Below are 26,739 nucleotides of genomic sequence, written 5' to 3' on the forward strand. Positions count from 1 at the left end.
TACAATGGACGGTTTGTATAACGGGGGGATGTACAATGGACGGTTTGTATAACGGGGGGGTGTACAATGGACGATTTGTTTAACGGATGGGGTGTACAATGGACGGTTTGTTTAACGGATGGGGTGTACAATGGACGGTTTGTTTAACGGATGGGGTGTACAATGGACGGTTTGTTTAACGGATGGGGTGTACAATGGACGGTTTGTATCACGGGGGGGCGGGTGTACAATGGACGGTTTGTTTAACGGATGGAGTGTATAATGGGCGGGGTGTATAATGGGCGGTTTGTATAACGGATGGGGTGTATAATGGGCGGGGTGTATAATGGGCGGGGTGTCTCACGGGTGGGGTGTATAATGGGCGGGGCGTACAATGGATGGTTTGTATAACGGGGGGGGGTGTACAATGGATGGTTTGTATAACGGGGTGGTGTACAATGGACGGTTTGTATAACGGGGGGGTGTCGATCTGACACTGCCCATTTTGACACCGTTGAATTTTGCCCCCATGTGGTTAATTCTGCTGATGGTTTCTTAAACGGGTTGATACATTTCAAAATGACAATGTTGACATAATGTCCATATTCTCAGTTGAAAAGGAGGACAATTCTACAGTTAAATACTATCAGGTGATTGGTTCACTGAGACCCATTGCAGCCCATCCCTGTTCTCGATGGGTTTGTGGCAAAAACTGAAACAAATGAGCCAAGACTCAAGATGGACTTGAGGTTGGTCCTTAAATCGATTTCTTTTATGGCTAATGAACATTCTTCCTACTCCGTGCAATGCTGCTGCTGGCCCCAGACCTACCTCCTGACCCGTGCTCTTCCCCAGGCTTGGGATTATCAAGTTCTTCATCAACCATTTGCGCAGGCTGCAAAGCACAGGAAAGAGTTACAGAGTTACCCAGGACATCCAGTGCATTCAATTTGCATTCCCTGGGGCTGAAATTGCGCTCCCGGCGCAGTTGCCGGCACTTTGCGCGAAGCAGTTTCTAGCACCCGGGTTCTCGGAGGTCCCCTCATTCGCATAGTGCTGTTGGGCTCCCACTGCACTTTGCGAGATACGCTGGGAGCCCAGAGGTCGGGGGATTCCAGCGCAGAGTTTGAACAGCACAGAGGCTGCACTTCAAAGCTGTGCCTGGTACTCTGGGAGAAGAGCTTCCTTTTTTGTTCTGGTGTTGCTGCGAGTCTTCAGGAAATGAGCCAGAAGGCCAACAATTCCCCAGGGTGGAGGCAGGACAGGTCGCTTCAGCGAGAGGGCCCCAGAGGTCGTGTTGAGGGAGAGTTGTGAGGGAGATTCCCCTCCTCACCAAGGTTCAGTCAGAGCGGCCTGCAGGTGGCCGAGTAGATTAATACAGCATTTGTATTCGGGGAAGCAGGCTGGTCAATTGCTGAGCTCTGATGGGCCTCAGGAAATAGGATTTCATTCATAGCTTCTAAAGGCAGGCCAAGGAAGCTCACGATAGAAGGGGAAGCTGAGGGAAGATATTGACAAACGTTGGAGAGATAACCAGGACATACTGGGCTACCTCTCTGTGATCCCCATTGGTGACCCCTCAATCTGCACCCATCCTTCCATCTTTCTCTTCCCTCAAGAAATTACTCATTCACTTCCACATTCAGCCAATAATCAGCTAACCAGGCACCACGACCTCATGGAGTGTCTTGCAGAGTCCAGTTGTTGCTTTCTCCCTCATTGTGTTTCCATAGGGCAGCCTGAGGAGCAGGAGATCACAGGGCTGAGGCAGGGGGACCATCACACCACACTGTGTCACTCACTCCACCTACAGTAAGGGTTGGCCCAGGGGATATCCACCCCGGGGGGAGGGAGGGAGACGTAGAGTTAGGGTTGGAGTAGGTAGCTCCAGGTAAATTTTGGCCTTGGAGGGGGTACAGCGCAGATTCACCAGAATGATACCAGAGCTTAAAATGAAAGCCAGGCCATTAAGGAGTGAGATCTAGAAGCACCTCTTCACACAAAGAGTAGTTAAAATCTGGAACTCTCTGGGTCAATTGGAGCTTTCAACTGAGCTTGATAGATTTTTGTTGGGTAAGGGTATCAAGGGATGTGGAGCAAAGGCAGGTAAATGGAGTTGAGGTACAGATCAGCCATGATCTGATTGAATGGTGGAACAGAATCGAGGGGCTGAATGGCCTCCTCCTGTTCCTAATGTTCCTAAAACACACAGCATGAGTGAGGAGGAGCAAGTGCAGGTGGCAGCAGCCAGTAGGCAGGGGGGCCAGCTCCAGGCCGCTCTCAGATGATGAGGTTCCAGAACTGGTGCCAGCCAGGACCTGCCATAAAGGAAGGCTGCTTTCTGAGCAACATCGATTCATGGAGTCCTTCGAGATTGTGCAAAGTACGTGAGGGCAAGTATGGAGTTGCCCACTGCCCACATCTGCGCAGTCATTTCTGACCACATGACAGAACTGCAGACCACCCTGGAACATGTAGCACCTCAGGAACATCTACAGAAGACCCCTCCCCTCTTACTAGAGGTCCTAAGCACAGCTGTGGGCTCTCTGGGGAGCACCATATCTGATGGTGTGAAGACTAGCTCCGTGAATTTGGTCTTATGGGGTTCACCATTCTGAGGGGTCGCCTGGAGTGTAGTAGGGCTTCCAAGACCACTAGTGTAGTGGTTATATTACTGGACTAATAATCCAGGGAACATGAGTTCAAATCCCACCATGGCAGTGAATTTGAATTCAGTATTTAAAAAAACTTTTTAAAAAGCTGGTATCAGTGGAAGTGATCATGAAATAAAAACCCAAACTAGTTCACTAATGTCCTTTAGGGAAGGAAACCTGCCGTCCTTACTGGTCTGGCCTATATGTGATTCCAGTCCCACACCAGCATGGTTGAGTCTTAATGCCCTCTGAAGTAGCCAAGCAAGCTCCTCAGTTGTATCAAAATAAGAAAGCCCACCACTACCTTCTCAGGGCAACTAAGGATGGGCAATAAATGCCAGCCTTGCCAGCGACGCCCACATCCTGAGAATGAATTTTTAAAACTCTCTGCAGTCTGCTCCCACGCAGATGGTGGAACATGCCAAGGGAGTGCCCAGTGACAGAAGGAAGCTCGGATTAGGGAGGTGTTTCTCAGAACAACTCATCATCCCTGCTACCCAGTTGTCCCCCTTAAAGGGCTCAATCTGAGCTGGAAGACGAAGAGGCCCAGGCAGCTGCACCAGCTGTATGAATCATGCCCGCAGCTACAGAGAAATCTGATTCCTCCTGCCAAAGGAGCCAAGGAGCCATCCTCATCCCAGGACCTCAGGGTCACCCAGCAGGCAGTCACTTCATTTCCTTCTCCCACTAGGGTAGCACTTTGAGGGGACACTTGATCAGGTAGTATGAAATACTCAGTAGCCATTGTCACCAAGAGGAAGCACCAGGCAAAGAAATAGTAGACCACACAAGAAGCACAATAAAATGGAAATAGTTGCGAGGGATACTGGAGTTTTCGTAGTGGGGCAATGCCTTTTGTGTTGCCGATTATGTCTGGTTGTGCAGTGATGGTGGATGATGGATAGTGGGGGTCCATCATGTGCGGTATTGGTGTGCCAGGCCAGGGGAACTTAATCCAGGAATGCTTGTGATGGGGGCAATGACCTTTTAAGTAAAATAGTTGAAGGTTAAACATGAGCAAGTTGCTGCCTATGGGGTGGTGGCAAGTCCACATGTTGTGTCGCTTGTTCTGGCTCAACTTCAGTCCCTTCCGGAGCCTCCTCCTACTCCTGCTGAGAACTACAAAATGATGAAGCTTCATCTTGGAGACCATGGTGGGGCTGTCTAGCAAAATAATCCTCTGTCCAACACAAGCCTTTGCTTCAGTGGACCGGTGGTGTGCTTAATTCTGGACCTGGTGACAGAAAGGACCTCAGTGAATCTTCTTCCTTCTGCTGTTGGTGGGTTTTCTTAAAAGGTGTTGGTGGGCAGGGCTCTAGGACCCACTCCTTGAACAAGGATGATTCTGCTGATTGTCGCTGAATGACAGAGTTGTGACTGGTCCTGGACAACCTGCAGGATGAAATGCCTCCAGTCGCAGGGAAGCTGGACATTTACTGAGTGGAGCCCTTTCTAGTTGATGAATGTAAACAATTTTACAACACCAAGTTATAGTCCAGCAATTTTATTTTAAATTCACAAGCTTTCGGAGATTTTCTCCTTCCTCAGGTAAATGTTCAGGATCTCCTTGAAGCCTACGCATTTATACATATTGAATAATACATGGTGTTTACAGACTGCCCCTGCAACTGCCCGTTGCCAAGGCAATCACCGTGTTCAGACAGAGAGGTGTCATCTGCAGAACCCCCGAATACACATTCAACAAAAAAACAAACAGGGAAAAAAAACAGAGAAAAAAAAACACAGAGAGAGGCAGAAACATCCGGAAGGCAGAGAGAGCCAGCAAATGACCCATTATATTAAAAACAGATAACATTTGTTCGCTGGTGGGGTAACGTGTAGCGTGACATGAACCCAAGATCCCGGTTGAGGCCGTCCTCATGGGTGCGGAACTTGGCTATCAATTTCTGCTCGACGATTTTGCGTTGTCGTCGAGCAGAAATTGATAGCCAAGTTCCGCACCCATGAGGACGGCCTCAACCGGGATCTTGGGTTCATGTCACGCTACACGTTACCCCACCAGCGAACAAATGTTATCTGTTTTTAATATAATGGGTCATTTGCTGGCTCTCTCTGCCTTCCGGATGTTTCTGCCTCTCTCTGTGTTTTTTTTTCTCTGTTTTTTTTCCCTGTTTGTTTTTTTGTTGAATGTGTATTCGGGGGTTCTGCAGATGACACCTCTCTGTCTGAACACGGTGATTGCCTTGGCAACGGGCAGTTGCAGGGGCAGTCTGTAAACACCATGTATTATTCAATATGTATAAATGCGTAGGCTTCAAGGAGATCCTGAACATTTACCTGAGGAAGGAGAAAATCTCCGAAAGCTTGTGAATTTAAAATAAAATTGCTGGACTATAACTTGGTGTTGTAAAATTGTTTACAATTGTCAACCCCAGTCCATCACCGGCATCTCCACATCATAGTTGATGAATGTCAGTGGATTAATGCAAGCAGCCTGTATGGTCCATGAGTGGCATCGAGGAGGCCTTCAACCTGCCACCCTGTAGAAGTGCTGGGTCCTCTCTCACTGCAGCAGCTCTTATTTACAGCAGTTTATTTCCCCTTTTAGACAGTGCCTCAGTGACTGGGTGGGTGCAGCAGATACTGGCTCATCTGGCCGATCTCACGTGTGGCACTTGTAAAGGAACTAGTAGAATACAAATTGACGGCGGTAGTAACCTTCACCACCACAGGCAGAGCAGTGCCAGTCTGGAGATGGTCTATAGGTCTTCCTGTAGGAGACGAAACCGCTCCACAATCACCTCGCTGGTGAGCCTCAGTCTCCTGAGACACAAGTCCTCCGACATTCCCAGGAAACTGTGTCTTGGCTCATAGACAGGTGTCGAGGGATAGGCCCGTGTGTGGCGTCACCTTCCTATGAGGCAAATGCATCTGCCTCGGCAGCTGCTGGCCGATTTCCTCCTCGTATTCCATCTCATGGAATGCCCGTCATGTGGGTCGACTTGACATGGCCTAGGCAAGATGGCCAGATGGTTTGGGGTGGAGAAATAAAGTTCGAAAGCAAGTCGCGACAAATGAATGCCTCGCTGGAAAATGAACGGACGTCAAAAGGCAAAACAGAGAACAAGCAACAAACACAATAAACTCAGCCACAAAGTCCAGGAGTACACCGTTCACTGTTTCCAGTGGCTGCTGTGCCCGGCTTCTACGGTACTCGATGGTTTTAGGGTACTCCTGGTTGACATTGCGCCAATGGGGCTGGCGCAAAAAACTCCCGGTTTTCCGCTCCCTCTGCTCCCGGCATGCGCCTGCGCCGCCGGTGCAAGGGAGCGCAATTTCAGCCACCCCCCCCCCCCCCCCCTCATCTGTTGTCAGGGGTTTGACACTTACATTTTTTTTGTCCTCAGAGTTCTTTTTCCTCTCACGGTTCGCCATTACCACTCCCGTCCTGAGCGTCTCATACACTGGATCCGAGCGGCTTGCAACAGCTGAGGCAGAAGAAACAGAAAATGAGATCAACCCATCCTTACATAGAACGAACAGCACAGAAACAGGCCATTCGACCCAACAGGTCTATGCCGGCGTTTATGCTCCACACGAGCCTCCTCCCTCCCTACTTCATCTAACCCTATCAGCATATCCTTCTATTCCTTTCTCCCTCATGTGTTTATCTCGCTTCCCCTTAAATGCATCTCCACTAGTCACCTCAACTACTCCTTGTGGCAGTGAGTTCCACATTCTCACCACTCTCTGGGTAAAGAAGTTTCTCCTGAATTCCCTATTGGATTTATTAGCGACTATCTTATATTTATGACCTCTAGTTTTGGACTCCCCCACAAGTGGAAACATCTCCTCCACCTCTACCCGATCAAACCCTTTCATTATCTTAAAGACCTCCATCAGGTCACCTCTCAGTCTTCTCTTTTCTAGAGAAAAGAACCCTGGCCTGTTTTAGTATTTCCTGACAGGTATAACCTCACAGTTCTGGTATCATCCTTGTAAATCTATTTTGCACTTTCTCCAGTGCCTCTATATCCTTTTTTTAATATGGAAACAAGAACTGTGTCCAGTACTCCAAGTGTGGTCTAACCAAGGTTCTATATGATTTTAACATAACTTCTCTGCTTTTGAACTCTATCCTCTAGAAATGAACCTCAGTGCTTTGTCTGCATGTTTAGGGCTTTGTTAACCTGTGTTGCTACTTTTAGTGATTTGTGTATCTGTACCCCCTAGACCTCTTTGCGTTTCTACCCTATTTACCCTATTGGCAGGGGGATGGGCACCAGGATGTAGCATTGGAAAGGAGAAACAAGGTGCAAAAAGGATTGGGAGAGACAGATAGCACGAGAGTAAGAAATAGAACAGTATTAGGTGGGATCAGACTAAGAGAGAATATAAGAAAGTCTAAGACTGGTTTGCAGTGCATGTGTGTAAACGCACAAAGTATGATAAACAAGGTTGGTGAGCTGCAGGCGCAAATAACCACATGGGAATACGATGACTTGGCGATAACGGAGACCTGGCTCAAAAAAGGGCAGGATTGGGTACTAAATATTCTGGGATACAGAGTGTTCAGGAAAGAGAGGGAAGGAAAGATAGGAGGGGGTGATGGCAGTATTGATAATATTGCAGTGCTGGAGAGAGAGAATGTCCTGGAGGGGTCAAGAACAGAATCTATTTGGTAAGAGTTAAGAAACAATAGAGGTGCCATTACACTACTGGGTGTATTCTATAGGCCACCAACTAGTGGGAAGGAGATAGAGGAGCAAATTTGCAGGGAAATTACAGAGGTGCAAAAGCCATAGAGTAGTGATAATGGGGGACTTCAATTATCCTAATATAGACTGGGATAGTAATAGTGTAAAGGGCAGAGAGGGGGAGGAATTTCTGAAGTGTGTTGAGGAGAACTTTCTTGATCAGTATGTTTCCAGCCCAACAAGGAAGGAGGCATTGCTGGATCTGGTTCTGGGGAATGAGGTGGGTCAAGTGGAGCAAGTTTCAGTGGGGGAACATTTAAGGAACAGTGATCATAGTATCATAAGGTTTAGATTAGTTATAGAAAAGGACAAGGAGCAATCTAGAGTAAAAATACTTAATTGGAGGAGGGTCTATTTCAGTGGGATGAGAACAGATCTGGCCCGGGTAAACTGGAATCAAAGATTGGCAGGCAAAACTGTAATCAAACAACGGGCGGCCTTTAAAGAGGAGATGGTTCGGGTACAGTCTAGGTACGTTCTCATGAGGGAGAAAGGTAGGGCAACCAAAACCAGAGCTCCCTGGATGTTGAAAGAGATAGAGAGTAAGTTGAAGCAGAGAAAGGGGGCATATGACAGATGTCAGGTTGATAATACAAGTGAGAACCAGGCAGAACATTGAAAGTACAGAGGAGAAGTAAAAAAGGAAATAAGAAGGGCAAAGAGAGAGTATGAGAATAGACTGGCGGCTAACATAAAAGGGAATCCAAAAGTCTTCTATAGGCTTATAAATAATAAATGGGTAGTAAGAGGAGGGGTGGGGCCAATTAGGGACCATAAAGTGGATCTACTCATGGAGGCAGAGGGGATGGCTGAAGTACTAAATGAGTACTTTGCATCTCTCTTTACCGAGGAAGAAGATGCTGCCAAAGTCACAGTAAAAGGGGAGGTAGTTGAGATACTGGTGGGTTAAAAATTGATGAAGAGGAGGTACTAGAAAGGCTGGTTGTACTTAAAGTAGATAAGTCACCTAGTCCGAATGGGATGCATCCTCGGATGCTGAGGGAAGTAAGGGTGGAAATTGCGGAGGTACTGGTTATAATCTTCCAAACATCTGTAGATACGGGGGTGGTGCCAGAGGACTGGAAAATTGCAAATGTTACACCCTTGTTCAAAAAAGGGTGTAAGGATAAACCCAGTAACTACAGGCCAGTCAGTTTAACCTCAGTGGTGGGGAAACTTTTAGAAACAATAATCTGGGACAAAATTAATAGTCACTTGGACAAGTGTGGATTAATTAAGGAAAGCCAGCACGGATTTGTTAAAGGCAAATCGTGTTTAACTAACTTGATTGAGATTTTTGATGAGGTAACAGAGAGGGTCGATGAGGGCAATGCGGTTGATGTGGTGAATATAGACTTGCAAAAAGCGTTTGATAAAGTGTTGCATAATAGGCTTGTCAGCAAAGTTGAAGCCCATGGAATAAAAGGGGCAGTGGCAGCATGGATACAGAATTGGCTAAGTAACAGGAAACAGAGAGTAGTGATGAACGGTTGTTTTTCGGACTGGAGGGAGGTGTACAGTGGTGTTCCCCAGGGGTTGGTGCTGGGACCATTGCTTTTCTTGATATATATTAATGACTTGGACTTGGGTGTACAGGGCACAATTTCAAAATTTGCAGATGACACAAAATTTGGAAGTGTAGTGAACAGTGAGGAGGATAGTGATAGACTTCAAGAGGACATAGGCAGGCTGGTGGAATGGGAAGACACATGGCAGATGAGATTTAATGCAGAGAAGTGTGAAGTGATACATTTTGGTGGGAAGAATGAGGAGAGGCAATATAAACTAGAGGGCACAATTCTAAAGGGGGTGCAGGAACAGAGAGATCTGGGGGTATATGTGTACAAATCATTGAAGGTGGCAGGACAGTTGAGAAAGTGGTTAAAAAAGCATGGGCTTTATAAATAGAGGCATGGAGTACAAAAGTATGGAGGTCATGATGAACCTTTATAAAACACTAGTTCGACCACAACTGAAGTATTGTGTCCAGTTCTGGGCACCGCACTTTAGGAAGGATGTGAAGGCCTTAGAGCGGGTGCAGAAAAGATTTACTAGAATGGTTCCAGGGATGAGGGACTTCAGTTACATGGACAGACTGGAGAAGCTGAAGTTGTTCTCCTTAGAGCAGAGAAGGTTGGGAGGAGATTTGATTGAAGTGTACAAAATCATGAAGGGTCCAGACAGAGTAGATAGAGAGAAACTGTTCCCATTGGCGGAAGGGTCAAGAACCAGAGGACATAGATTTAAGGTGATTGGCAAAAGAACCAAAGATGACATGAGGAAAAACCTTTTTACTCAGCGAGTGGTTATGATCCGGAATGCACTGCCCGAGGGGGTGGTGGAGGCAGATTCAATCATGGCCTTCAAAAGGGAACTGGATAAGTACTTGAAACGAAAATAATGTGCAGGGCTACGGGGATAGGGCGGGGGAGTGGGACTAGCTGGATTGCTCTCGCATAGAGCCAGCAAGGGCTCGATGGGCCGAATGGCCTCCTTCTGTGCTGTAACCTTTCTATGATTCTATGATTTAGCCTCTTATTTTCCAAGGAGCATGTGGCCTCCTTATTGTTATTGAAATTCATTTGCCGTTTACACGCCCATTCTGCAAGTTTGTTAATGTCTTCTTGTATTTTCTTCCTCAGTATTAACTATACCCCCCTCAATGTGGTGTCATCCGCAAATGTGCCCATATTTGGTGGCGCAGGGCACAATCCCTGTGCCTGAATGGTGAGGCCCGAGGCGCCCCCGCCATTGGGCCTCGGGCCTCATTACGATGGCGCTGCCAAGGCGACAACTGCCAACTGTCGAAGAGGAGACCAGAAGCAGACCAGTTAGCACCTGGAAAACGGGCACTGTGCGGGCGAAATTTACAGGCCATTGGGTTCTGTGCTGTAGGCACCATTCCGCCATTTTTCAGGGTACTTTTCAAAATGGCGCTTCAGCATCGACAAGAACCTTTGCAGCCATGACAGTTCTTTCAAATTGCTTGGATTGGAGGCAGAGGCAAGAAGGGCTGGTGGGTGGCAGAGAGGGCTCTTGCATTCAGTTCCACATAGTACAGCGACAGGTCAATCTGGAACACCTTTTTCTTTTTAAAGTAGTCCGTTACCCACTGCCAAACTCCCTCATCAATGAGTATCCTTCTGTGATAAAAGGCCGTTTGAAAATAATACTTAAGTGACATTACAGGGCACAGTACTTGCCCTTTTCATATTTGGTACTTTATTTGAATCTTTAATTCTCTTTTATAACCTACTGTAGAAATCTGCATTGGCTGTTTAACGACAATGATAACCTGCATTTATATAGCGCCTTTAATGTAGTAAAATGTCCCAAGGTGCTTCACAGGAGCGATTATCAAACAAAATTTGACACCGAGCCACAAAGAGATATTAGGACAGGTGACCAAAAGCTTGGTCAAAGAGGTAGGTTTTAAGGAGCGTCTTAAAGGAGGAGAGAGAGGTAGAGAGGTTTAGGGAGGGAATTCCAGAGCTTAGGGCCTAGGCAGATGAAGGCACGGCCGCCAATGGTGGAGCGATTAAAATCAGGGATGCGCAAGAGGCCAGAATTGGAGAAGCGCAGAGATCTCGGAGGGTTGTAGGGCTGGAGGAGGTTACAGAGATAGGGAGGGGCGAGACCATGGAGGGATTTGAACGTGAAAATAAGAATTTAAAAATCAAGGCATTGCTGGACCAGGAGCCAATGTAGGTCAGCGAGCACAGGGGTGATGGGTGAACGGGACTTGGTGCGAGTTAGGATACAGGCAGCAGAGTTTTAGATGAGCTCAAGTTTAGGGAGAGTGGAAGATGGGAGGCCGGTCAGGAGAGCATTGGAATAGTCAAATCTGGAGGTAACAAAGGCACAGATGAGGGTTTCCGCAGATGGGCTGAGGGAGAGGCGGAGACGGGCGATGTTACGGGGATGGAAGTAGGCGGTCTCGGTGATGGAGAGGATATGGGGTCGGAAGCTCAGCTGAGGGTCAAATGCAGAGGTCGTAGTCCATAATAAGTGTGTCTTGTTCTGAGGTTCCAAGAGCAACACACAACATGCTCAATGAGTCCAATGTTTCACTTACAGAAAGGGAGCAGCTCTTTGATGCAGGCAAACTGCTGGTTACTGTAGAGGGGTGAACTGTAGGCTCGTCGAAAACCAGGGGGCTGAATGTAAAAGAAATCTCAAATCATTAAACCAGTTTTAGAGGCACTAGAATGAACAAACTGACACAGTTGTAGATCATTATGTGGAGACTCAGTGATATGAGCGAGGTAATAATAGTGGCCATGGATTGAAATTTCTTGTCTTTCCCCCACCCTGAAATTGATCAGAGTGATCGATCTGAGCAGAAACTGGGCTCAGTCACCATTTCTTCTTTTTAATTCTCCTTTTTCCCCCAATTCCCTCCCCCCTTCTTATGAAGGCATTCACTTTTTGCCAGGGTATGGTTCCATGGGCACAGGCCTTGCCTGAGTGTCCATTTCCAGGGTGCAGGGTTAGCCATGAAACAAAGAACTGTGACATTGCGAGAAGGAATCCACCCATTCACCCACCCACCCATCCATCCACTCGTCTCCCACCCGCTATCCACCCAATCAACCACCCCCAACCCATCCACTCACCCACCCACCCAAGCACCCACTCACCCACCCACTCACACACCAACCCACCCATCCATCCGCCCTCTCGTCTCCCACCCGCCATCCACCCAATCAACCACTCCCAACTCATCCGCTCACCCACCCAACCGCTCACCCACCCACCCACTCGCTCGTCTCCCACCCGCCATCCACCCAATCAACCACCCCCAACCCACCCAAGCACCCACTCACCCGCTCACCCACCCACTCATCCATCTGCCCGCTCGTCTCCCACCCACCATCCACCCAATCAACCACCCACCAACCCATCCACTCACCCAACCACCCAACCACCCACCCACCCATCCAGCGTGGTATATAATGGGCGGCTAATTTACTTTCACCCATTTTACACTATTGCCCAAAGTTAAAATAACCCCCATGGGCTTTAAAGAGCTCAGGTACTGAGGATAACACAAGACTTACGATCTTGCCGAAACATCTCTGGAACTCCACGTAAGACTGGCAGTGATGGTGGATGTTGGTTTTGCAATTTTTGCACCTTAAGCCAAACTTGTTATTAACTGTAAGGCAAGAAATTATCGACAATTAACACAGAGACCGGGGGCGGGGGGATTGGGCTTCAAAACAATTATATAATTTTAAGAGACACTAAACATTTGTCAGGCAAATGTGAAACCATTTCATCCTGCACATGGTATGCATTTATATATGTTGTGAATCGCATTATGTGCACTGTGTGTAGAATGCAGATAGTGGGGAGCCAAATATTTGTGTCGTTTATCAAGTCCTTGGTAGGCACATTGTGTAATTTCCACCTCTCATGCATCTTTCAGTAATATTTTTAGAAAGTTTTGTTTGTTCCCTCTCTTGTTATTTTCTGTCCTTGTTTAGGCTCCTCAGCTGTTCCAGTACAGCTACAACACTGGCATCTACCCGACAATGTGGAAAATTGCCCAGGTATGTCCTGTCCACAAAAAGCAGGACAAATCCAATCCGGCCAATTACCGCCCCATCAGTCTACTCTCAATCATCAGCAAAGTGATGGAAGGTGTCGTCGACAGTGCTATCAAGCGGCACTTACTCACCAATAACCTGCTCACCAATGCTCAGTTTGGGTTCCGCCAGGACCACTCGGCTCCAGACCTCATTACAGCCTTGGTCCAAACATGGACAAAAGAGCTGAATTCCAGAGGTGAGGCCAGAGTGACTGCCCTTGACATCAAGGCAGCATTTGATTGAGTGTGGCACCAAGGAGCCCTAGTAATATTGAAGTCAATGGGAATCAGGGGGAAAACTCTCCAGTGGCTGCAGTCATACCTGACACAAAGGAAGATGGTAGTGGTTTTTGGAGGCCAATCATTTCAGCCCCAGGACATTGTTGCAGGAGTTCCTCAGGGCAGTGTCCTAGGCCCAACCATCTTCAGCTGCTTCATCAATGACCTTCCCTCCATCATAAGGTCAGAAATGGGGATGTTGGCTGATGATTGCACAGTGTTCAGTTCCATTCGCAACCCCTCAGATAATGAAGCAGTCCGTGCCCACATGCAGCAAGATCTGGACAACATCCAGGCTTGGGTTGATCAGTGGCAAGTAACATTCATGCCACACAAGTGCCAGGCAATGACCATCTCCAACAAGAGAGAGTCTAACCACCTCCCCTTGACATTCAACGGCATTACCATTGCCGAATCCCCCATCATCAACATCCTGGGGGTCACCATTGACCAGAAACTTAACTGGACCAGCCATATAAATACTGTGGCTACGAGAGCAGGTCAGAGGCTGGTTATTCTGCGGCGAGTGACTCACCTCCTGACTCCCCAAAGCCTTTCCACCATCTACAAGGCACAAGTCAGGAGTGTGATGGAATACTCTCCACTTGCCTGGATGAGTGCAGCTCCAACAACACTCAAGAAGCTTAACAACATCCAGGACAAAGCAGCCCATTTGATTGGCGCCCCATCCACCACCCTAAACATTCACTCCCTTCACCACCAGCGCACTATGGCTGCAGTGTGTACCATCCACAGGATGCACTGCAGCAACTCGCCAAGGCTTCTTCGACAGCACCTTCCAAACCCGCGACCTCTACCACCTAGAAGGACAAGAGCAGCAGGCACATGGGAACAACACCACCTGCACGTTCCCCTCCAAGTCACACACCATCCCGACTTGGAAATATATCGCCGTTCCTTCATCGTCGCTGGGTCAAAATCCTGGAACTCCCTTCCTAACAGCACTGTGGGAGAACCTTCACCACACGGACTGCAGCGGTTCAAGAAGGCGGCTCACCACCACCTTCTCAAGGGCAGTTAGGGATGGGCAATAAATGCTGGCCTCGCCAGCGACACCCACATCCCATGAACGAATAAAAAAAAACTCCCAACAAAGACACAATTTCCAGACTGGGAGAGGTTCAGGCCTCTTCTGGTGCTCATCTGTAACTAACTACAGAGAGGAGCGCACGGGTTGCTGTCGGGAGTGACCAGTGTTCCAGATTTCTCCTCTTCCCTGTGGCCCAGCCAAGATTTGGCACCTTGGAACTCTCCCTGAGAGACGCGCCTGTGCCACCCTCTGTCTCCATGGCACAATATGCAGTGCCACCTTCCTTACCTCTCTTTATACCTCTGCTGCCTCCGTGGGTCTCCATCTTGTCACCCAGGCAACCTGGCAGAGAGCTAATGAATCCTGGGCCTCAAACCCAAGTGCCCAGCATGGAAGGCCAAACCTCCACCTCATGGTCTGCTGGGAGACTTTTTTTTTTAAAACTACCTCCTCCTCTTTGGCTGTTAGATTTTGATGTCACTTGGCATCATATCTGAAAAACTGGGAAAGATTGTCTTGAATGGAGTCTGTTATGAGGAGGCACCATTTCCAACTGAACTGACTCCCACAGCAACCACCAGCGTAGAGTCCATCAAAGAAGTGTTACTGACCTCCATCAGAGAGAGAGTGTGGCACCTCATAGACCTGCAAGATTACTGAACCAATTGAAGGGCATCCCACCAAGCTGTACAATGGAGGAGGGGCGTTGGAGAAGGATGGTGTGGTCAACCATCAAAGACCACAGAGGAGTTCGGAAGGACAAGGAGGGATAAAGGACCAAGTTTTGCTGAACTGGGGCATCTCTTGGAGTGCGTCGTTAGTTAGACATTTTCCTGCACCCTTCAGCTCGAAACATTTTTGCGCCGTAACTCGCTGGGAGTGCGAGCTGATAACGGTGAGGGCAACGGGGTATCTGGGACCTTAGTGAACGATGGGACCAACAGTCTATCTCCTCAATCAATGAGATTTAAAGATTGAGAAATAAACAGAGGAGCAACGGAGAAGGAGGGTGAATTAGAGTTAAATCAGGTACAGAAAGATAAATAAAGAGAGGGAAAGAAAGATTGAATTAAGAGAGAGAAAAAAGAGACAGAAAGGAAAAGTAAGAAAAAAAAATTAAAAATTAAAAATGTGAAATTTTTAAAATATCTAACAATTTACTAGCGGCAGGAATGAGATTGAACAGTTTAAATTGTTCTCTTTCTGGGCCGGAGAGGTTGATTGACATTGCATTAACAATTATCACGTCGTTAAAAAGGGTACTCACACTGTTAATCACCAGTCCTAACTTTCTGCGGCGAGTTTAATGGGCAATTCATGTGCAAATCCAGCAAGTTGTTAAAAATAACGGGGAGGTTGAGGGTGAGATGCCATTTGTGTGAAGCAAACAGAGGAGTGGGGTAAATCGACCAGCCAGTTCTGGAGATCCACAACTCATGGTGTATCTCTTAATCCCCTGAACTTGCTGACCGATTTGCGCATTAATAATGTCATGCGTCATTAACGCTCTGTTATTATTCCAGCAAGATTTAGCCCAATATCATCATCGTCACAAAGAAAGTCATTTGTGACTTTGGTTAGGGTTGTTTCAGTGCTGTGGCGGGTCAGAAAACTGATTGGAGGGATTCAAACAGGGAGTTGCGGGAAAGATGGATTTGAGAGGCGACAACATGTTCAAGAACTTTGGAGAGGAAAGGGAGGTTGGAGACGGGGCGGTCGTTTTCAAGGACGGAGGGGTCAAGGGTGGGTTTTTCGAGGGGGGTGATGATGGCGGTTTTGAAAGTGAGGGGGACAGTACCTGAGGAAAGGAAATCATTTACCTTGTCAGCAAGCATGGGGGCCAGGAAGGGAAGTTGGCTGGTCAACAGTTTAGTCAGAATGAAGTCAAGGGGGCAGGAGGTGGGTCTTGTGGGCAAGATGAGTTCAGAGAGGGCACGCGGGGAGAGAAAGGAGAGAAACTAGAGAGAGGTGGGGGTTCAGAGGTAGTGTGGGGTGGGTTAGGGTGGAGTGGGGAGAGGAGCAAGAGTCAGGTTTAACAGTGCGTGTTGGCTTTGACATGGGGGCCATGTGTGAGAGCGGGGCTTGGGTCAAAATAACCATGGGGTCATCACCTACGTCTTTCTGAAGGAAGTCGCCCTGTATTCCATTGAGACCTGGACGGCTAGACCTCTGTTTGGAAATGAACGCCAAGAATTTCCTCAGGGATTTTCCCGATTGTTTGCTGTAACTGTGGCAAGAGATCAGTGGAAACCCCAGATACACCATCTAATCGGTAGGTCTTCCACACTCACTGACACACATCCAACTCTGACACTGATCCAAACCCCAATTAGACTCTGCCCTACAATTTGGTTGGGTTTGTACAATACACTGAGCATTGCCCAGGGACAAGGGGATAGGAGGTTACACTGATTGTCACCGAGAGACAACTGCAAAATCAAACAGTGCGATTTGTTTTACTCTGAAATCTAATCTGAGAAAATAACCGCACTTTGTTAGTGACCCGTGTAACAAACAAGACGGCAGAATGAGTACACAAACTCTATGGGCTTGTAATGCTGCCAATCTGGGTGGAAATCAGTAAGAAACGATTGGGAATCATTTTAAAATCCTGGAATTTATCGGTGAAAATCAGTGAAAACTGCAAATGAAGAACCTTACTTCAGGGTATAAACAGACTACATCATGAAGACTGGAGAGATGGAATGAATATTGCACACTTGCTGCCGGGAACAGCTCACTCCTGCCTTTGTTCACTGTGAAGTATAAGTCACACGTCATGGTGACTTCACAATGTGCCTGCTGTATGTATGTTTTTTTTATTCGTTCATGGGATGTGGGCGTCGCTGGCGAGGCCGGCATTTATTGCCCATCCCTAATTGCCCTTGAGAAGGTGGTGGTGAGCCGCCTTCTTGAACCGCTGCAGTCCGTGTGGTGAAGGTTCTCCCACAGCGCTGTTAGGAAGGGAGTTCCAGGATTTTGACCCAGCGACGATGAAGGAACGGCGATATATTTCCAAGTCGGGATGGTGTGTGACTTGGAGGGGAACGTGCAGGTGGTGTTGTTCCCATGTGCCTGCTGCTCTTGTCCTTCTAGGTGGCAGAGCTCGCGGGTTTGGGAGGTGCTGTCGAAGAAGCCTTGGCGAGTTGCTGCAGTGCATCCTGTGGATGGTACACACTGCAGCCACTGTGCGCCGGTGGTGAAGGGAGTGAATGTTTAGGGTGGTGGATGGGGTGCCAATCAAGCGGGCTGCTTTATCTTGGATGGTGTCGAGCTTCTTGAGTGTTGTTGGAGCTGCACTCATCCAAGCAAGTGGAGAGTATTCCATCACACTCCTGACTTGTGCCTTGTGGATGGTGGAAAGGCTTTGGGGAGTCAGGAGGTGAGTCACTCGCCGCAGAATACCCAGCCTCTGACCTGCTCTCGTAGCCACAGTATTTATATGGCTGGTCCAGTTAAGTTTCTGGTCAATGGTGACCCCCAGGATGTTGATGGTGGGGGATTCGGCGATGGTAATGCCGTTGAATGTCAAGGGGAGGTGGTTAGACTCTCTCTTGTTGGAGATGGTCATTGCCTGGCACTTATCTGGCGCGAATGTTACTTGCCACTTATCAGCCCAAGCCTGGATGTTGTCCAGGTCTTGCTGCATGTGGGCTCGGACTGCTTCATTATTTGAGGGGTTGCGAATGGAACTGAACACTGTGCAGTCATCAGCGAACATCCCCATTTCTGACCTTATGATGGAGGGAAGGTCATTGATGAAGCAGCTGAAGATGGTTGGGCCTAGGACACTGCCCTGAGGAACTCACCAACTGCCCTGGGGCTCACCAACATTGCGACACTGCTTGTACTTTCCCCGAGTTTGTAACGTCAGCCCATCTCTGTCTCCGAGCCCTCGCTCGATGTGTAACAGTGAGATTGACCACTTTCACTTACGGACAATCATCCGTGCACAGACATCACAAAACTTCGACTTCTTGAAGTAGTGATCCTTGAACTTGTGGGGTTTGTCATTGACGGGTCTGGGGGGCTCTGGGACAACCTCCTCTTTATTCTCTTCCTCTTCCTCGTCTTCGTCCACCTCGTAGTAATAGTAGACCACCCCTCCCCCAGTGTTCACTATCTCTCCGTTCGGCTGCTGTGGTAAAATCTCCTCTGTGCTGGTTTCTTTTTGCTTCTTGTGAAAGAGTGCCTTCAGTTTTTGAACCTAAGGGAAATATTACAAAAGTTAGAAGAATGAACGAACTTGTGTTTTATATGGAGACTTATCATGTCCTCAAGATATCTCAAAGCACTTTACAGACAATAAATTCACTTTTGAAGTGCAGTCACTGTTGTTATGTAGCCCAATGTGACCGGCAATTACACACAGCAAGATGAGACAAACAGCAAATGAAAGAGTGAACACTTAATCTGTTCATGGTGATATCCGTTGAGAGAGGGATGTTGGCCAGAACACCAGGAGAACTCTTTGCTCTCAGTTCCGTGGGGCGCTTGATGCTGACCGAAGCCATTATTTTCAGAGCGCTCTGATTTACAAAGTTCAAGCTTAAGATATCTCTCGGGCATTATGAAATAGTTTTTGTTTCATAGAAACTGAACATTTGTTTCTGTTTGTGGTGGAGTCCAAAACTAGGGACCATAAATATAAGATAGTCACCCATCCAACACAATAGGGAACTCAGGAGTAACTTCTTCACCCAGAGAGTGGAAAGAATGTAGAAGGCGCAGAGAGAGTGGACCTGAAGGATCAATAAAGGGGACGGAGAGAGTGGACCTGAAGGATCAATAAAGGGAACGGAGAGAATGGAACTGAAGGATCAATAAAGGGGACGGAGAGAGTGGAACTGAAGGATCAATAAAGGGGACGGAGAGAGTGGAACTGAAGGATCAATAAAGGGGACGGAGAGAGTGGGCCTGAAGGATCAATAAAGGGAAAGGAGAGAGTGGGCCTGAAGGATCAATAAAGGGGACGGAGAGAGTGGGCCTGAAGGATCAATAAAGGGGACGGAGAGAGTGGGCCTGAAGGATCAATAAAGGGGACGGAGAGAGTGGGCCTGAAGGATCAATAAAGGGGACGGAGATAGTGGGCCTGAAGGATCAATAAAGGGGACGGAGAGAGTGGGCCTGAAGGATCAACAAAGGGGACGGAGAGAGTGGGCCTGAAGGATCAATAAAGGGGACGGAGAGAATGGGCCTGAAGGATCAATAAAGGGGACGGAGAGAGTGGGCCTGAAGGATCAATAAAGGGGACGGAGAGAGTGGGCCTGAAGGATCAATAAAGGGAGTGGAGAGAGTGGGCCTGAAGGATCAATAAAGGGGACGGTGAGAGTGGGCCTGAAGGATCAATCAAGGGGACGGAGAGAGTGGGCCTGAAGGATCAATAAAGGGGACGGTGAGAGTGGACCTGAAGGATCAATAAAGGGGATGGAGAGAGTGGGCCTGAAGGATCAATAAAGGGGATGGAGAGAGTGGGCCTGAAGGATCAATAAAGGGGATGGAGAGAGTGGGCCTGAAGGATCAATAAAGGGGATGGAGAGAGTGGGCCTGAAGGATCAATAAAGGGGACGGAGAGAGTGGGCCTGAAGGATCAATAAAGGGAATGGAGAGAATGGGCCTGAAGGATCAATAAAGGGGATGGAGAGAGTGGGCCTGAAGGATCAATAAAGGGGATGGAGAGAGTGGGCCTGAAGGATCAATAAAGGGGACGGAGAGAGTGGGCCTGAAGGATCAATAAAGGGGATGGAGAGAGTGGGCCTGAAGGATCAATAAAGGGGACGGAGAGAGTGGGCCTGAAGGATCAATAAAGGGGACGGAGAGAGTGGGCCTGACGGATCAATAAAGGGGACGGAGAGAGTGGGCCTGAAGGATCAATAAAGGGGACGGAGAGAATGGGCCTGAAGGATCAATAAAGGGGACGGAGAGAGTGGGCCTGAAGGATCAATAAAGGGGATGGAGAGAGTGGGCCTGAAGGATCAATAAAGGGAATGGAGAGAGTGGGCCTGAAGGATCAATAAAGGGAATGGAGAGAATGGGCCTGAAGGATCAATAAAGGGGATGGAAAGAGTGGGCCTGAAGGATCAATAAAGGGAATGGAGAGAGTGGGCCTGAAGGATCAATAAAGGGGATGGAGAGAGTGGGCCTGAAGGATCAATAAAGGGGATGGAGAGAGTGGGCCTGAAGGATCAATAAAGGGAATGGAGAGAGTGGGCCTGAAGGATCAATAAAGGGGATGGAGAGAGTGGGCCTGAAGGATCAATAAAGGGGACGGAGAGAATGGGCCTGAAGGATCAATAAAGGGGACGGAGAGAGTGGGCCTGAAGGATCAATAAAGGGGATGGAGAGAGTGGGCCTGAAGGATCAATAAAGGGAACGGAGAGAATGGGCCTGAAGGATCAATAAAGGGGACGGAGAGAGTGGGCCTGAAGGATCAATAAAGGGGATGGAGAGAATGGGCCTGAAGGATCAATAAAGGGGATGGAGAGAGTGGGCCTGAAGGATCAATAAAGGGGACGGAGAGAGTGGGCCTGAAGGATCAATAAAGGGAGTGGAGAGAGTGGGCCTGAAGGATCAATAAAGGGAGTGGAGAGAGTGGGCCTGAAGGATCAATAAAGGGGATGGAGAGAGTGGGCCTGAAGGATCAATAAAGGGGATGGAGAGAGTGGGCCTGAAGGATCAATAAAGGGGACGGAGAGAGTGGGCCTGAAGGATCAATAAAGGGGACGGAGAGAGTGGGCCTGAAGGATCAATAAAGGGAGTGGAGAGAGTGGGCCTGAAGGATCAATAAAGGGGACGGAGAGAGTGGTCCTGAAGGATCAATAAAGGGGATGGAGAGAGTGGGCCTGAAGGATCAATAAAGGGAGTGGAGAGAGTGGGCCTGAAGGATCAATAAAGGGGACGGAGAGAGTGGTCCTGAAGGATCAATAAAGGGGACGGAGAGAGTGGGCCTGAAGGATCAATAAAGGGAGTGGAGAGAGTGTGCCTGAAGGATCAATAAAGGGGACGGAGAGAGTGGTCCTGAAGGATCAATAAAGGGGATGGAGAGAGTGGGCCTGAAGGATCAATAAAGGGAGTGGAGAGAGTGGGCCTGAAGGATCAATAAAGGGGACGGAGAGAGTGGTCCTGAAGGATCAATAAAGGGGATGGAGAGAGTGGGCCTGAAGGATCAATAAAGGGAATGGAGAGAGTGGGCCTGAAGGATCAATAAAGGGAGTGGAGAGAGTGGGCCTGAAGGATCAATAAAGGGGATGGAGAGAATGGGCCTGAAGGATCAATAAAGGGGATGGAGAGAGTGGGCCTGAAGGATCAATAAAGGGGACGGAGAGAGTGGGCCTGAAGGATCAATAAAGGGGATGGAGAGAGTGGGCCTGAAGGATCAATAAAGGGAATGGAGAGAGTGGGCCTGAAGGATGAATGAAGGGAGTGGAGAGAGTGGGCCTGAAGGATCAATAAAGGGGACGGAGAGAATGGGCCTGAAGGATCAATAAAGGGGATGGAGAGAGTGGGCCTGAAGGATCAATAAAGGGGACGGAGAGAGTGGGCCTGAAGGATCAATAAAGGGAGTGGAGAGAGTGGGCCTGAAGGATCAATAAAGGGGATGGAGAGAATGGGCCTGAAGGATCAATAAAGGGGATGGAGAGAGTGGGCCTGAAGGATCAATAAAGGGAGTGGAGAGAGTGGGCCTGAAGAATCAATAAAGGGGATGGAGAGAATGGGCCTGAAGGATCAATAAAGGGGACGGAGAGAGTGGGCCTGAAGGTTCATTAAAGGGAATGGAGAGAATGGGCCTGAAGGATCAACAAAGGGGATGGAGAGAGTGGGCCTGAAGGATCAATAAAGGGGACGGAGAGAATGGGCCTGAAGGATCAATAAAGGGAGTGGAGAGAGTGGGCCTGAAGGATTAATAAAGGGGACGGAGAGAGTGGGCCTGAAGGATCAATAAAGGGGATGGAGAGAGTGGGCCTGAAGGATCAATAAAGGGAGTGGAGAGAGTGGGCCTGAAGGATCAATAAAGGGAGTGGAGAGAGTGGGCCTGAAGGATCAATAAAGGGGATGGAGAGAGTGGGCCTGAAGGATCAATAAAAGGGACGGAGAGAGTGGGCCTGAAGGATCAATAAATGGAGTGGAGAGAGTGGGCCTGAAGGATCAATAAAGGGAGTGGAGAGAGTGGGCCTGAAGGATCAATAAAGGGGACGGAGAGAGTGGGCCTGAAGGATCAATAAAGGGGATGGAGAGAATGGGCCTGAAGGATCAATAAAGGGGATGGAGAGAGTGGGCCTGAAGGATCAATAAAGGGGACGGAGAGAGTGGGCCTGAAGGATCAATAAAGGGAGTGGAGAGAGTGGGCCTGAAGGATCAATAAAGGGAGTGGAGAGAGTGGGCCTGAAGGATCAATAAAGGGGATGGAGAGAGTGGGCCTGAAGGATCAATAAAGGGGATGGAGAGAGTGGGCCTGAAGGATCAATAAAGGGGACGGAGAGAGTGGGCCTGAAGGATCAATAAAGGGGACGGAGAGAGTGGGCCTGAAGGATCAATAAAGGGAGTGGAGAGAGTGGGCCTGAAGGATCAATAAAGGGGACGGAGAGAGTGGTCCTGAAGGATCAATAAAGGGGATGGAGAGAGTGGGCCTGAAGGATCAATAAAGGGAGTGGAGAGAGTGGGCCTGAAGGATCAATAAAGGGGACGGAGAGAGTGGTCCTGAAGGATCAATAAAGGGGATGGAGAGAGTGGGCCTGAAGGATCAATAAAGGGAGTGGAGAGAGTGGGCCTGAAGGATGAATGAAGGGAGTGGAGAGAGTGGGCCTGAAGGATCAATAAAGGGGACGGAGAGAATGGGCCTGAAGGATCAATAAAGGGGATGGAGAGAGTGGGCCTGAAGGATCAATAAAGGGGACGGAGAGAGTGGGCCTGAAGGATCAATAAAGGGAGTGGAGAGAGTGGGCCTGAAGGATCAATAAAGGGGATGGAGAGAATGGGCCTGAAGGATCAATAAAGGGGATGGAGAGAGTGGGCCTGAAGGATCAATAAAGGGAATGGAGAGAGTGGGCCTGAAGGATCAATAAAGGGGATGGAGAGAGTGGGCCTGAAGGATCAATAAAGGGGATGGAGAGAGTGGGCCTGAAGGATCAATGAAGGGGACGGAGAGAGTGGGCCTGAAGGATCAATAAAGGGGACGGAGAGAGTGGGCCTGAAGGATCAATAAAGGGAATGGAGAGAGTGGGCCTGAAGGTTCATTAAAGGGAATGGAGAGAATGGGCCTGAAGGATCAATAAAGGGGACGGAGAGAGTGGGCCTGAAGGTTCATTAAAGGGAATGGAGAGAATGGGCCTGAAGGATCAACAAAGGGGATGGAGAGAGTGGGCCTGAAGGATCAATAAAGGGGACGGAGAGAGTGGGCCTGAAGGATCAATAAAGGGGACGGAGAGAGTGGGCCTGAAGGATCAATAAAGGGAGTGGAGAGAGTGGGCCTGAAGAATCAATAAAGGGGATGGAGAGAATGGGCCTGAAGGATCAATAAAGGGGACGGAGAGAGTGGGCCTGAAGGTTCATTAAAGGGAATGGAGAGAATGGGCCTGAAGGATCAACAAAGGGGATGGAGAGAGTGGGCCTGAAGGATCAATAAAGGGGACGGAGAGAATGGGCCTGAAGGATCAATAAAGGGAGTGGAGAGAGTGGGCCTGAAGGATCAATAAAGGGGATGGAGAGAGTGGGCCTGAAGGATCAATAAAGGGAGTGGAGAGAGTGGGCCTGAAGGATCAATAAAGGGAGTGGAGAGAGTGGGCCTGAAGGATCAATAAAGGGGATGGAGAGAGTGGGCCTGAAGGATCAATAAAAGGGACGGAGAGAGTGGGCCTGAAGGATCAATAAATGGAGTGGAGAGAGTGGGCCTGAAGGATCAATAAAGGGGACGGAGAGAGTGGGCCTGAAGGATCAATAAAGGGGATGGAGAGAGTGGGCCTGAAGGATCAATAAAGGGGATGGAGAGAGTAGGCCTGAAGGATCAATAAAGGGGATGGAGAGAGTGGGCCTGAAGGATCAATAAAGGGGACGGAGAGAGTGGGCCTGAAGGATCAATAAAGGGGATGGAGAGAATGGGCCTGAAGGATCAATAAAGGGGACGGAGAGAGTGGGCCTGAAGGATCAATAAAGGGGATGGAGAGAGTGGGCCTGAAGGATCAATAAAGGGGATGGAGAGAGTGGGCCTGAAGGATCAATAAAGGGGACGGAGAGAGTGGACCTGAAGGATCAATAAAGGGGACGGAGAGAATGGGCCTGAAGGATCAATAAAGGGGATGGAGAGAGTGGGCCTGAAGGATCAATAAAGGGGACGGAGAGAGTGGGCCTGAAGGATCAATAAAGGGAATGGAGAGAGTGGGCCTGAAGGATCAATAAAGGGGATGGAGAGAGTGGGCCTGAAGGATCAATAAAGGGGATGGAGAGAGTGGGCCTGAAGGTTCAATAAAGGGGATGGAGAGAGTGGGCCTGAAGGATCAATAAAGGGGACGGAGAGAGTGGGCCTGAAGGATCAATAAAGGGAGTGGAGAGAGTGGGCCTGAAGGATCAATAAAGGGGATGGAGAGAGTGGGCCTGAAGGATCAATAAAGGGGATGGAGAGAGTGGGCCTGAAGGATCAATAAAGGGGATGGAGAGAGTGGGCCTGAAGGATCAATAAAGGGGACGGAGAGAGTGGGCCTGAAGGATCAAAGAAGGGAGTGGAGAGAGTGGGCCTGAAGGATCAATAAAGGGGACGGAGAGAATGGGCCTGAAGGATCAATAAAGGGGATGGAGAGAGTGGGCCTGAAGGATCAATAAAGGGGACGGAGAGAGTGGGCCTGAAGGATCAATAAAGGGAGTGGAGAGAGTGGGCCTGAAGGATCAATAAAGGGGACGGAGAGAATGGGCCTGAAGGATCAATAAAGGGGATGGAGAGAGTGGGCCTGAAGGATCAATAAAGGGGACGGAGAGAGTGGGCCTGAAGGATCAATAAAGGGAGTGGAGAGAGTGGGCCTGAAGGATCAATAAAGGGGACGGAGAGAGTGGTCCTGAAGGATCAATAAAGGGGACGGAGAGAGTGGGCCTGAAGGATCAATAAAGGGAATGGAGAGAGTGGGCCTGAAGGATCAATAAAGGGGACGGAGAGAGTGGGCCTGAAGGATCAATAAAGGGGACGGAGAGAATGGGCCTGAAGGATCAATAAAGGGGACGGAGAGAGTGGGCCTGAAGGATCAATAAAGGGGACGGAGAGAGTGGGCCTGAAGGATCAATAAAGGGGACGGAGAGAGTGGGCCTGAAGGATCAATAAAGGGGACGGAGAGAGTGGGCCTGAAGGATCAATAAAGGGGACGGAGAGAGTGGGCCTGAAGGATCAATAAAGGGGACGGAGAGAGTGGGCCTGAAGGATCAATAAAGGGGACGGAGAGAGTGGGCCTGAAGGATCAATAAAGGGAGTGGAGAGAGTGGACCTGAAGGATCAATAAAGGGGATGGAGAGAGTGGGCCTGAAGGATCAATAAAGGGGACGGAGAGAGTGGGCCTGAAGGATCAACAAAGGGAGTGGAGAGAGTGGGCCTGAAGGATCAATAAAGGGAACGGAGAGAGTGGGCCTGAAGGATCAATAAAGGGGATGGAGAGAGTGGGCCTGAAGGATCAATAAAGGGGATGGAGAGAGTGGGCCTGAAGGATCAATAAAGGGGATGGAGAGAGTGGGCCTGAAGGATCAATAAAGGGGATGGAGAGAGTGGGCCTGAAGGATCAATAAAGGGGACGGAGAGAGTGGGCCTGAAGGATCAATAAAGGGAATGGAGAGAGTGGGCCTGAAGGATCAATAAAGGGGGTGGAGAGAGTGGGCCTGAAGGATCAATAAAGGGAATGGAGAGAGTAGGCCTGAAGGATCAATAAAGGGGACGGAGAGAATGGGCCTGAAGGATTAATAAAGGGGACGGAGAGAGTGGGCCTGAAGGATCAATAAAGGGGACGGAGAGAATGGGCCTGAAGGATCAATAAAGGGGACGGAGAGAATGGGCCTGAAGGATCAATAAAGGGGACGGAGAGAGTGGGCCTGAAGGATCAATAAAGGGGATGGAGAGAGTGGGCCTGAAGGATCAATAAAGGGGACGGAGAGAGTGGGCCTGAAGGATCAATAAAGGGGATGGAGAGAGTGGGCCTGAAGGATCAATAAAGGGAATGGAGAGAGTGGGCCTGAAGGATCAATAAAGGGGACGGAGAGAGTGGGCCTGAAGGATCAATAAAGGGGACGGAGAGAGTGGGCCTGAAGGATCAATAAAGGGGACGGAGAGAGTGGACCTGAAGGATCAATAAAGGGAGTGGAGAGAGTGGGCCTGAAGGATCAATAAAGTGAATGGAGAGAGTGGTCCTGAAGGATCAATAAAGGGGATGGAGAGAATGGGCCTGAAGGATCAATAAAGGGGATGGAGAGAGTGGGCCTGAAGGATCAATAAAGGGAATG

The 26,739-nt window shown here is 48.9% G+C and overlaps 1 protein-coding gene across 2 annotated transcripts in view; it reads right to left on the reverse strand.

Annotated features, from left to right (window-relative positions):
- Window positions 1–26,739, reverse strand: part of stac3 (SH3 and cysteine rich domain 3) — an 88,222-nt gene that overhangs the window by 21,645 nt on the left and 39,838 nt on the right. The window contains exons 2-6 of one of the 2 annotated variants that reach the window (XM_067976755.1): window positions 18,211–18,481; window positions 12,412–12,509; window positions 11,427–11,508; window positions 5,985–6,082; window positions 811–874 (exon numbers count right to left, since the gene is read on the reverse strand). In XM_067976755.1, the coding sequence (XP_067832856.1) occupies window positions 811–874; window positions 5,985–6,082; window positions 11,427–11,508; window positions 12,412–12,509; window positions 18,211–18,481 (613 nt within the window). The remainder of the gene's footprint in view (window positions 1–810; window positions 875–5,984; window positions 6,083–11,426; window positions 11,509–12,411; window positions 12,510–18,210; window positions 18,482–26,739) is intronic. The other variant, XM_067976756.1, reaches the window with a different exon arrangement.

Source organism: Heptranchias perlo, chromosome X (assembly GCF_035084215.1).
Source record: "Heptranchias perlo isolate sHepPer1 chromosome X, sHepPer1.hap1, whole genome shotgun sequence".
Lineage (NCBI taxonomy): Eukaryota > Metazoa > Chordata > Chondrichthyes > Hexanchiformes > Hexanchidae > Heptranchias > Heptranchias perlo.